This window comes from Psammomys obesus, unplaced genomic scaffold (genome assembly GCF_907164565.1).
Source record: "Psammomys obesus unplaced genomic scaffold, mPsaObe1.curated_primary_1811, whole genome shotgun sequence".
In the NCBI taxonomy this organism is placed as follows: Eukaryota; Metazoa; Chordata; class Mammalia; order Rodentia; family Muridae; genus Psammomys; species Psammomys obesus.
The window spans coordinates 3,434,119-3,447,498 of record NW_026591086.1 but is presented as its reverse complement, the minus strand read 5'-3'; the positions used below and the strand labels follow the sequence as shown (position 1 = coordinate 3,447,498).

Below are 13,380 nucleotides of genomic sequence, written 5' to 3'. Positions count from 1 at the left end.
TTTAAACAGATCAACGTCCCCCGCCCCCTGGGAAACAGAACACATTTACTTGCGTTGTATCAAACCACAGCCTGAAGGTAAAAAGATTCAGAGTTGAGGACCCATGGAAAGAAGTGTAAATATTTGGAAGGATAAAACTAAAGATAAACTATAACCCAGTTGCAGCTCTTACCATGCTTCCCTATACTTTATAAAACAGCTTTGTAGCGTTGGTCTCTCCGCCCCCAAATGCTTTGAAGCTGTTTGGAAGAGCAGTGTGTGTATATATATATATATTAGTCAAGTCTAGTATTCCACTTCATCTTTTCCATTTTTCTCTCTCATCTTGTGATAATGTGCATCTAAAAAGCTAACAAGGTTCCATTACTGGAAGAAAAAGGGACTGTGGACTCCTCATCCCTTTTATTCTTTTCCCATATTTCTTTGAGCTTTATTTTCTGTTTTGGTCTTTAGGTGAATTTTTCTTGGGAGTTCCATGCTTGAGATATTTGAAGTAGAAAGGGTTGAGAGCAATCGGAGTGCACATTCTTTCTTTGTATAATACAGCATGAAACCTTTATCATCTAGGAAGAAGAGAGGAGGGGTTTTTGCTTACAAAAGATTGTCTGTTTCCCAGCTTGACCTCTGGGGGTTGGGAATCTACCCAACTTCATACTTGCTACTAAAACTCTGCAGTGATTTTGCACATAAAACTTCTGAGTGTGAGATCAGGTGTAATGGCTCACACCTTTTATCCCAGCACTCAGAGGAGGATCTCTGTGAGTTCAAGGCTGACCTAGTTTACATAGCAAGTTCTAGGACAACCAGGACTATATAGAGAGACCTTGTCTTAAAAATCAGACAGGCAGACAAAGCCTTCTGAGCGTATTAGTATATTGATTTTTCTGAGGAGACAGATGGTAGGCAACAGTTCTTCGCACATTGTTCTCTTTTACTCGGTAGAGATCAGGACAGAGACAGTAAGGTTCTGAGGAAAGAAAAGAGTTTTCGATGATGGTGCTGAAAAGCTGGAAATAACAACTCTTCATTGGCTCACAAAGACTTGTGGATTTTTTTTTTTAGAAATAGACTCACTCTCAGCTTTCTAGTTTACCATTCTGAGAACCACTAATTTCAGTGGATCCAGGGAATGAACTCTAAATGAAGCTTTTGAAGTCTGTAACTCAGGGAGTGATCTTAACACATTCCAGTCTCCCCCTCATTATGTGTCATTGAAACAATACGTTTAGTCAGAGCATATGAAGCCTATGGTCTTGGTAATGGGAAAACACAGGAACTTGCTATTTCCTCACAGAAGTTCAGAGTTTCTGACCACTTTTACTTTTTTTATTTACCTTTGTGCCAGACTCTATCCAACTTTAGGACTGGGGATACAGCTCAGCTGGTAGAGTGCTTGCCTAGTACCTACAAGACTCTTGAGTCCAGTACTCAGTACTGCAAAATAAAACGAAAAACAGCAAGCAAGTGGAATCTGTCTTTGAATTTTCAGCTTCACTTGCAGGTTAATTTTGAAAGATTGTCTGCTTCTCTTAGTTTTAGAACTTCATAGCTTACAAATCTGATTGAAATATGATGCCTACTATTCCTTTAAATTCAGAATCTAGAAGTGCTTTTTTTTTTGTTTTTGTTTTTAAAGCAATACCATTCAGCACTATGATAGATTATTTGTTGTAATTAATAGATGGCAAAACGAAATCTAAAACTGAGAGAGGTGATGGGCACTGAGGCACATACCTGTAACCTCAGCACTTGAGAGAGAGGGTCAGGAGGGTCAGGGTCAGGGTCACCTTAGCTACAGGAGATGCTGTCTCACCCCTCGCTTCAGGTAAAAATTAGATTGTTAGAGACTCTGAGATTAGTAAAAATATAGAATCTGTGAAAACTATAATGTTATATAAGCTTTTTTTTTTTTGCAATAGCTAAGAGGCAATTTTGTGAGGATGATTTTTTTTTAAACTGTAAGATTGAGGGCTGGGGAGGTGGTCTTGTTGTTAGAATGTTTGCTGTGTGTGTATGAGGACCTGTGTTTGGGTTTTCCACACCTATGTAAAAAACACTGTGGCAGTGGGTGCTTATAACCCAGTGTTGGCCGGAGAAGAAACAGAAAGATCCTGGGGCTTGCAGGTTAAGAGTGGAAAATAGGCTAAAGTGGTCTTTAGGAAAGGGGAAGTGAAAAGCCGGGCATGTAACCCCAGCACTGTGGGGCAGAGGCAGCCTGTGAGCTTAAGGCCAGCCTGGTCTACAAAGCAAGTCTAGGACAGCCAAGGCTACACAGAGACACCCTGTCTCGGGAGGGGAGGGGGAAGGACAAAGGAAAGGGGAAGTGATATTGGAATAGGTTGTAGGAATATTTTTCTAGGAAAACAATGGCTTTCCTTCAGAGAGACTGACTTAGAGGAGCCCATTGCTAATCCTTTGTGAAGCATTCTTGAAAAGTGTGTCTGAAAGATGAGACTATCCTGGCTTTCCACACTGTAGCTAGTGTATCCGACATTACAACTTACAGATGACAGTTTCTGAACTGCCTGTATTTACAGGGGGTCAAAATCAGATGTAAACTCTGAGTGGTGAGATGGACCCTGTCTGTGGAGAACGTAATGGAAAAGTATTTCTGAACACAGTCTTTTGTTGCTATTTTTTCTTGACAAGCCCTTGTGGTATACTTTTCTCTTGGTTGCTTCTGGGGTCACTCTGCTTTTTCCACTTGAGTTCTTTGGGTCTGGCTTTGGTAGCTAGCCTGGGAAGACAGTCTTTCAACATTTCAGTCATCTTTTTCTTGCTGTTCTTCAGATCCTGTGCTTAGCTAAATTTATTTTAAGAACTTTTACTTTTTATCATTAAAACTGACAATTGGAAAATAATCAGATTCCTGATGATCTATATTCATAAAACTAGAAATGTATACATTTCAAATATTTGCCATGTTCCACCTGGTACAGAAATTCAAACCAGGGCTTCACATGTGCTAGGAAGGCATTTTACCACCAAGCTGTGTCCTAGCCCTAGTCTAGAATGCTACTGAGCACTTAAAAATCAATTTTCCAAATATTTTGTGCTCTTTGGTGAGGTGAAAGTGCCTCTTTACCCACAGTGCATGAACTGTCATAGCATTCATTTTTGCTTGGATGCTGGTGTCCCAAACTGCTTATCTGTTAGCACAATAGGCTTCTTTTTCTCTGTTGGAATCCTACAGATTCCTGTACATACAAAATAAAGTTAAAATAATAAAAATAATGTCTCAAGTAACTGTTAACCCTTATTTAATGGGTTTTGATATTTTGTCAAGCTTTTTTGAGTCCAGAATTACCTGTTTCCTGCTTTTTCTACCCAAGTTCTTTGGATCTGGCTTTGGTAGCCAGCCTGGAAGACAGTCTTTCAACATTTAATTAATCTTTAGATTAGAGCTTTTCCATGAATGAACCTACCTTGAGAAAAGTGGCACATTCTCATGATTCTGATTAGAAGCAGGTAGTTCAGGGGCTATAGAGATGGTCAGTCAGTAAAGGCCTAACCATACATGTATGAGGCCTGATCATTGGCACTTACATAAAAGAGATGCCCTTTGTGTAAGGTGCATGGGTGTAATCCCAGCTTCAGAGACAGGTGGGTCATTGAGGCTGGCTCACCAGACAGCCTATCTGAATCAGAGAGCCCTTGGTGAGAGACCTGGTCATCTCAGCAAAACATTGTGGATGCTTCTGAGAAAGACACAGCCTACACCGCCAGCCCCCGCTGCCAGCCTCCACTTGCGTATGTGTGTACATGTACATAAGCACAAGTAGTTCATTGTCTAAGTGTGATGTGTAATGTGTGCAAGATGCTTTAAAGTACACACAACATTTGATTGAGCTACTGGGTAACCTGATTTTTTTTAACTGTTAAAAAATCAAGGTGTTTTTGGTTTGGTATATTATTGTGTTTGTGTGTGTGTGTGTGTGTGTGTCTATATTTACATGTGTACACCACAGCATGCATGTGGAAATCATAACTTTTGGGAGTTAGTTCTCTGTCCTGTGGATTCTGGGGATTGAACTCCTGTCAACCAGGCCCAGTGGCAAGTGCTGATGAGCTATCTGGCTGGCCTGAAAAATCTATTTGAATCATACTAAATTATCACTTCTCTGCTTTTCTTATTACTGCAGTAATACAAGCAGTATATCCTTTGGCTTGTTGCTTTAATTACCAGCCAATAAACTGTTCAACCAGCATTTATTCTCATCTGCCTGTCAGCACACATTTATAGATTTGAAGTTACTTACCGTATACACAAAATAATGTAAAATCAGGTCTTTTATAAAGTTATATAGAACACTTATTTTTAAAATAATTGAAATGCTCTTTGTGTTGTTTTTCAAGACAGGGTTTTTCTCTGTAGCCTGGGCTGTCCTGGACTTGCTGTGTAGACCAGCCTGGCTTTGAACTCACAGTGATCCTCCTGCCTCTGCCTCTCTGAGTGCTGGCATTACAGGCATGCACCACCACACAGGGCTTGTCCTTCACTCTTAAAGATAGTTTACCTTGTAACCCAGATTAATCTCCATTTGTAATCCTTCTGCTGAGTTCTGGGATTATGGGTGTGCACCATGACCTCTGGTTGAAATAGCTAGCTGTGTTGTGTTGTTTGCATGTATGTTTTTCTGACAGAAGTGAGTTTTGTATATACATACTGTTTTCTTAACTGATTTAAACATCTTTATGATAGGTTGTATGTGGTGACATTTAATCTCAGTCCTTGGGAAGCACAGGCAGGTGGATCTCTTTGAGTTCAAGGTTAGCTAGAGCTAAATAGTGAGACCTTACCTAAAAAAAAAAAAAAAAAAATAAGTGTGTATGTATAGATGTAAGAGTACTCATGTAGTGACATATGTGTGGCCAGGACAGCTTTGGATCTGTTTTATCTCTCCAGTTTGTTTGAGGCAGTCCTTTGCTCACTGCTATATGTGCCAGGCTAGCTGGCCCCCAGGCTTCCAGGGACTTTCCTGTATGTGCCTCTCCTCTCCCCGTAGGCATGCTGGGATTACAGATATGTGCTATTGTATCTGGCTTTATGTGGCTTCTGAAAATTTGAACTCAGATCTTCATGTTTGCATCCCAAGTGCTTTGCCTGCTGATACATTTTTCCATTCCTACTTTTTATAATTATTGTTATGCTAGTTATTATGTTAATAAGTACAATCCCTACTCGTCTTTTGGGAGGGAGGAGCAGTGTCAGGGATTGAACAAGGGCTTTATGCAAGCTAAGTACACAGGACCACTGCAATGTGCTTTCAGTCATGTTTATTATTTTTAGTGTCTATATAATTGTCCATCATGTGATTATAATACATTATTTAGCCAAACCTCTGTTGGTAATTTTTTAGGTTATAAGTTATTTTTAGGGTTGTTTTTTTTTTTTAGTTGCTAAAATTACTTACACTGATATTTCAGTTGTATACCACATGCACTTGTATGCTTCAGAAATAAGTTACGAATAGGTTTGCTGGATCAAATGTAGGCTTTTGATATAAGAAGCCATTAAAATTATTTACTTATTTTGTACATATGGGTGTTTTGCCTGTATGTATGTATGTGTACCATGTACCCGCAGTCCCTGAAAAAGCCAGAAGAGGGTGTGGAATCGCCTGGAATTGGAGTTACAGATGCCTGTGAGCCACCTGTAGGTTGGGAATTAGATGGAGGTCCTCTGGAAGAACAGTATGTGTTCCTAACCACTGGGCCATCTCTCCAGCCCTCTAAGTAGCCATTAAAAAACAACAAAAACCTATGAACTAGTTCTAATATAAAATATTGTAAAGTGTTGAATATAATTTCTTCCCTATAATCTGTGCCACACTTTGATCTGTCATTGTTATTTTTTGTACATCTGATTAGCAAAAGTATTATGTTTGCCCTTTTTATTTGATTTGGGGTGAGGGGTGGTTTGAGACAGGGTTTCTCTGTGTAATAGCTCTGTCCTGGACTCACTTTGTAGACCAAGCTGGCCTTGAACTCATGAAGATCCACCTGCCTCTGCCTCTGAGTGCGGGATTAAAGGCATGTACCACCACACCGACCTTCATTTGAATTTTTTATTAGTGAAGTTTAACATCACTTCATGTGTTTATTGGCCATGTATTTCTTTTGTCCTTTGGTCCTATGATACTTTTTCTATTACTCCTTTTTAAAAATTATTTCAATTATTTTATGTGTATAAGTGATTGCCTGTATGATGTCTGTGAATTACGTGCATACAGGGTGTTCTCACAAGAGTCCATTAGATCTCCAGAAACTGAGGTTATAGATAAATAGCTGTGAACCACCTTGTGGGTGCTGGGAACTAAACCTGAGTCCTCTGCAATAGCAGGAGGTTTTAAGCCCTTTAGCCACCTTTTTAGCCCTGTTAGTTATTTATATCCATTTACTTCTTAATTTTGTGAAGAGTATTATATACTAAAATACTTTTTCTTTTACTTATTCTGTTTTAACAAAGCATTTCTTAAGACCTAACTTAAAGGACATTTGTGCCTAGGGCCATCGTCAGGAGGTAGTCCTTAGGCAGTTATCTTTAGGCAATGTCTCTCTCTTCAGTTTGTGAAAGTTACCACTAACTTGGGATCATTCCTAGTTCTACTCTGGCTTGTCTGCATAGCCAGGCTGTGTGCTGACCATTTGTTGGTCATGTGTTTAAGATTCCAGGGCAATATGTATGGTATTAAATTTTTGTGCTATCTAAAATGAAGCAGTTTGGCAAAACTGGCTGATGGTACTTCTAGAACCTTCTATTGGGTAGTTCAGTATTGCTTGATAGAGGTAGCCTTGTCAGCTGCAATTCAGTGCTCAAAACATGATGCTACTATTTTGCATACATTATTTCACAGATTCTCATGTTCAAGAAGTGATGTTCAGATCATTTTCAGAAAAGGAAAAATAGGGTTTAGTGACAATGTTTACAATGTAGAATTACTAAGAATCTTTAGTCTTTTCCCAGACCTTTCACGGCTGCTTTCTACCAAGTCAGTTAATATAAAAGTGTGCTGCTGACAACCAAAACACATAAAGTAAATTTGAAATTTTGTAATCTAGTTTACAACAAATACTATTTTTGGAGCAAAGGAAAAAAAACCACTCAAAATGGATTAATTATATCTTGTTACAGAATTCTACACCATGTATTTTATATATATATATTATACACACACACACACATATATATATATATGCAACTTAGGATATGTTTTTAGTGTGTGTTGTGAATATATATGTGTGTTTATGTACATATATATATTATCATCCGTGATAAAATAGAAAAACTGTTACTTTGTGAATACCCCTGTGTTTTCTCTATTAAATCAGTATGGTGTCTCATCAATTATTTTAATGTCAAGTCTGCAATATTTTGAAAACAAGTTATTAACTTTCCTACTTTCAATACTTTTCAGATATTTCAACAAGGAAGAAATCACTTTCCTCCTAAGATGGAATCTGTGATTTGGGAATGTGGTTGATGGACTTGATATGCTGGCCAGATGTGCCCCATGTAATAAAATGAAAAGAAGATACAAGATGATGTCATTTTCCCATATTGTGAAACCAAAAACAAATGCCTTTTGTGAGACCAGGTTAACAGACCTCTGACAGTACAAGGAGTTTCTAACTGCGGAGCCCAGCAGATACAGAAGGGGCACTTTCAAGCTGAGACCTGAAGGCGTATACTGATCTAAAACACATGTTGTAAATCTGATCAGCCTCATTCAGCCCCAGGAAGAATGGCCATGAGCTGGATTGTCTTTTGTCTTTGGCTCTTGACTGTGTTTGTGGGGCAGATAGGTGGGCACAGTTTGTTTTCTTGTGAACCTATAACCTTGAGGATGTGCCAAGATTTGCCTTATAATACTACCTTCATGCCTAATCTTCTGAACCATTATGACCAACAGACAGCAGCTTTAGCAATGGAGGTAAGACATTCCAGAAAGTAACCTACATTGCTCTGATACTCACCTAATGTGTTGATATAAACAATAGCAAAATGTTGCTGTTTTTAACTGTATCTTATACATTTGAAAAAGTGTATAGCTTGGCATATATTATAATAGATTGAAGAATTTGTGTTTGTTGAAATTCTCCTCTTGAATTTGTTTTTAGACACTTTTTTTATAAAGAAATTGGAAACACTGAAACATAGCTGATGATAGCTCTTCAGAGATTACATCTCTGTTATTTAAGTAATAACTATATAAATAGCAGAGTATAATAATAGCACATTTAGCTCAGTAGCTGAGTATGGAATATAATGTGATTTTGTTTTGTTTTTCGAGACAGGGTTTCTCTGTGTAGCCCTGCTGTTCTGGAACTCACTTTGTAGACCAGCCTGACTTTGAACTCAAGATACTCACCTGCCTCTGCCTCCTGAGTGTTGGGATTAAAGACATGGGCCACTGCCACCTGGCATAGTGTGATGTTTTAAAGACTGAATTCTTTTGTTCTTTAGGTTTACAGTGTTTTTGGTTTTTTAATATCCAAGGTGATTTCCTGGTCATGTCATGTTCATATCAATTTAAGAGTAATTTTTGAGCAATGAAAAAGGTTTTGTTAAGTGAATTTTATGGAAGTTTGTTTTCTTATGGTAATTTTTCAGGTACTTTTTAATAATTTGCTTCAGAAACTATGTCGAAATAATGGATATGGTTGATCATAGGTTTAAAAGTGTCTATTAACCAGCCTGGTCTATAAAGTGAGTCCAGGATAGCCAGGGCTACACAGAGAAAAAAGAATATGGTCTTTGGAGCTGGGAAGCCCAATGTTTGCATTCTAGTGGTATCACTGTGGCAACTTGTGTGAACCTTGCCACTGTAGCGCCTTTTTTAATTAATTAATTAATTAATTTTTGTAACACTGATAGCTAGGTGGTGGTGGTGATATAAGCCTCCCAGCACTTAGAAGGTGGCGGCAGGAGGATCAGAAGTTCATGACAGTTCTTTGCTATAGGATGAAGTGGAGACCTGTCTGGACTGTGTATGACCTTGCCTCAAAAAACATAAAATAAGGCCAATAATAATAGACAGATTAGCCAGGTGAGGTAGCCATGCCTGTAATTCCAGTTCTCAGGGAGGCAGAGGTAGGTAGATTTCTGTGAGTTCCAGGCCAGCCTAGTTTACAAAGCAAATCCAGGACAGCTAAGGTATAACACACTAGGATTCTTCATGTCTCTCCTTGCTCACCAGTATTTTCCTTTCTTGTACTTCTTCCTCTTTAAAAAAGTTTGTAATAGCTATGGATATGATGTCTTTGGTTTTTAGAGCTACTTTGGGTTGGATAATCAACATTTCTTCACCTGGTACTTATAAACATTGGGATTTTTTCTTTTTCTATTTTTTGCTCTTACAAAAAGGGCCACACGTGTTTTCATACTTTTGCTAATGTATTTAATGAAATTAAAATATTCAAATCAAAGAAAAATGCTTTCATTGATATTTTTAAACTCAATAGAAGTTGTACAGTGTGTTTTGTCCAGCAGCAATCCATGAGAGTACCTGTTTCTCACCATTAGCAGTAGAATCTGCTCTTTGTCTCTATTAGACTGTTGCTGACAGAATACCTACAGAAATAGCATAAGGGTAAAAAGCTTTATCTTGACCCACAGTTCAGGGACTTCCACTGCCTCTTGGGGGACGTTGTAACAGAGTGGCTCAGTTCATAGTAGATGTCTGTGACCCTGCCGCTCACATTGCAGTAGGCTCAAAAGCAAAGAGTATACAGGAGCCAGCAGCTGAATTTAACCCTCAAATACACAGCTCAGTGGGAACTACTTCCAGCAGGTAAGCCCTGCCTCCTAAAGATTCTACAGCTTTCCAAAAGAGCCACACCTACTGGGACCAAGTGTTCAAGACAGGAGTCTGAGGATATTCAGATTCAAGCCATATATTAAATACTAGTATTAAACCAATCTGGTAGCTGGAAAATAGCATCTCACTGATCTTTAGCACTTACTTCACAGAGACAGAAATTACATCATATGCAAAAGTACTTCAGTGAAGATTAATTATACTATATTGAAGAGTTTGTAATGAAGAGATAAGAGTAAGAAGTTTGGGGGTACGGTGATTCAAGCCCAAGTTTTGCTGCTTACAGTGTAGGTGGGACTAAGTGTCTTACTCTCCCACCAGGAGAATGGATTGGTTACAAAGATCAAACAAAATATGAAAATTACTCTGTGCCAGAATATCCAGTTTGACGAATAATAGACGTTTGTAAATGGCTTCTACTTTAACAACTAGTCTCGGTGGTCTTCAGAAGACTTTCATCACAGTTGCACAGAAGTTCTTTGCATTTCTTGACCTTGCCAAGTCATTGCACATTTGCCTAAAAGGCTCTGCCAGTATCTGAGTGATCTTACTTTATTCTCAAGGCTTGGCTTGGGTCTGATTTCCTTGTGGAATCTAGGAAGACCAAAGTTTGTGCCCCTTACCTCCATGCTTAGCAGTATGCTTTGTTTATCCCTGCTGTGTGTGTATATGTTATTTTGTTACAGTGCTTACTTTTTGTCCCCCGACTCTGCTTATTTGGAAGCTTGTCCTTACTCATCTTTGTATGCCTAGTAATTAACCCAGAGCCTCACACATAGTAATTACTAAATAAACGTTTGAATTCAACAGTAAATTCCCTAGCAATGGCAATAATCACAATTATGTTTCACTGCTATACCTAAACTCTTGCTCTCCTGGTTGGAAACGGTTTGGTGGGATAGTTATGCTGACCACAGTTCCGAAGCTGCCACCTGCCTGTGAACACTAGTGTGATTAACCCCCCCCCCTTTGATTGTTGTTGAAAGGGATTTGAAGCTTTCAGCATTATGTTTGCATTTTATAAATAATGTAATTAGCAAAAAAATGAAGCAATATAACTTTGCTTTTCCTAAGATCTTGTTTTGCTTCTGCTCAAGTGTACGTTTACCCGTCTAAATTCTATTGTTCTTATGTATTGTTAAGTTTTTTAAAAAGTGCAAGGGGTGTGTGTCTTAACTGAAACATGTAATGCTGTGCTTGCTAATTTTATGTCAACTTGACACAAGCTATAGTCATCTGAGAGGAGGGAACCTCAATTGAGAAAATGCCTCCACAAGGTCAGGCTGTAGGCAAGCTTGTAGGGCACTTTCTTAATTAGTGATGGTTGGGGGAGGGCCCAACCCATTGTGGGTGTCATCACTCCTGGCTGTGGTCCTGGATTCTATAAAAAAGGCAGGCTGAGCAAGCCATGGCATGTAAGCCAGGGAACAGCAACCTTCCATGGCCTCTGCATTAGCTCCTGCCTCCAGGTTCCTGTCCTGTTTGAGTTCCTGTACTAACTTCCTCCAGTGATGAACTGTGCTATGGAAACCTTTTCTCCCCAAGTTGCTTTGGTTGTGGCATTTCATCACAGCAGTAGCAACCCTAATACAAGAACTTTCTAAATTAAAATAAAACAAAATAACAACAACAACAAAAACATGTGCATACATATAGTGGAGAATTGTTTGCAGTTATTTCTGATTTTAAGAACAAAAATAACAATTTTCAGAAATTTTGAATTGGATTTTTTTATGATAAATTACATTAAAGAGATCCCTTGAAATTCTTCCTTGAAATCAGATTATTAAGTGGAGTAGAATTTGGCTTGCAAAGTATTATTTTTTAAGTATGCCATAATCCAGCACTGTCCACAATAGTGGATATAGTAAAAGTTTATTTACCAAAAAAGAGTCTTATGTACTGTTTTAGGAGCTCCACTTTGACTTATGAAAGCGAATAGATTTCTGTGATAGTTGCAAATTTCCGAACAGATTATTCAATTTCCCAGGCTATTATCAGTGAGTAGACTACCGTGGTACATTTTGAAAATTAATTTTTGAAAAGGAAAAAAAAAAGTTACTGAATTGAAGGAGGTTTTTTGTTTGTTTGTTTTGTTTTGTTTTAAACCTAGAGATTTTTTTGGTTTGGTTTATTCTTTTAGAGACAAAAAAAAAAAAATCTTTAAAAGTTTTGGACCTTATAAGAAACTATTGTTCAGAAAGGGAGGTTGGGTTTTTTGTTTTGTTTTGTTTTGTTTTGCTTTTTAGAGTCTCTTATAATTTTACTGATATAAAATTATTTTTATAAATTGTTTGGAGTAACTTCTTATTCCAGTCTGATCTAAAGTAGCTATAGAAAGGCCTTTTAAATTTTCAAGGCTGTTCCATAGTGGTTTACACATTGGTTCACATTTAGTGAATTTAGTTATGCTATTCCCAAATCTAGTATGGCACAGTTTCTATGGTTACCAGGTCCTTTGTACAGTGACAAAGGTTGGAATTCTGATTCTCCTGAGTCAGATTTTGGCCTCTGACACTGTCCCCTTTTCACACCCTTGCTAAGCTTGGACTGTTGCTATGCTTGAAGGCTTGTCAGTTAGCAGGTTGTTATGGTAACGAAAGAAAATTTGAGAGAAGAATGGGAGCACAGAGGCTTGGGTGATTTGAATTTAAACAAAGAATGTAAGGTTCCATTCAGTGCACTTTTGTTGTAGAAATCAGAAATGTAGTTTTAGAAAGTTACTTTCTAGTTTGTAAACTTCCTATACTCCAGTCTTGATGTAGGGAATAAAAACATTGCTGTTTGGAGAAACACTCAGGAAGCATCATTTATAATTTAATCAGCCAAGTTGCTTTCATTAATTGTCAGTACTGTTCCTTATGTATGTTTTCCTTATACATGTTTTCTCAACCTCAGTGTCAAGGCCACACCATTGAATTTTTATTTTGCTAAGGTTAGAAATTAAGATCAAGGTGATTTTCTTATTTTAAAAGTATTAATACTTTGTTTTTTTGTAACAGCTTTATTGAGTTGTACCATGTATAATAAACTATACTTATTTAAAGTGTTCCCTCTGGTGAATGTTTAACCGCTCCCAAGACACCATCACCATTATCAAAGTGTAGAAGATTTCTGCCACTTCGGAAGCCTTCTTACACCCCTTTGCAGCCCACCCCTCTCATGCTCCCAGCCTCACAGATGTGCTCTCTGTCCTCTGGAGCAGTGTGCGTTCTAGAGGTGTATCGACATGGGCTCCTACAGCATCTGCTTCTTTCAGATTTGTAGTTGTGTGTGTGTGACCGAGTGTGGGCTTATGCACATGAGCACAGTGCCCATGGAGGCAAGAAGTGGTCATCAGATTCCCTGGTGCTGGACTTACAGGCGGTTGTGAGCTGCCTGCTGTGGTGATGGAGACTGAACTCTGTCCTCTGCAATAGCAGTTTGTACTCTTTACCTGCTGAGCCATTGCTCCGGGTCCTCAGCATCTACCTTTTTTATATCTGGATTCTTTCACCTGTCATCGTGATTTTGAAGTTACCTACTTTGTTTGGCATTTAAAAAATATTACAGTTTCCCA

General features: G+C 38.3%; 1 protein-coding gene across 1 annotated transcript in view; it reads left to right on the top strand.

Moving 5' to 3' along the window:
• Nucleotides 1–13,380, top strand: part of Fzd3 (frizzled class receptor 3) — a 54,301-nt gene that overhangs the window by 1,371 nt on the left and 39,550 nt on the right. Inside the window, exon 2 of the mRNA XM_055609724.1 lies at nt 7,419–7,934. Within this exon, the coding sequence (XP_055465699.1) occupies nt 7,746–7,934 (189 nt within the window). The 5' untranslated portion in view covers nt 7,419–7,745. The remainder of the gene's footprint in view (nt 1–7,418; nt 7,935–13,380) is intronic.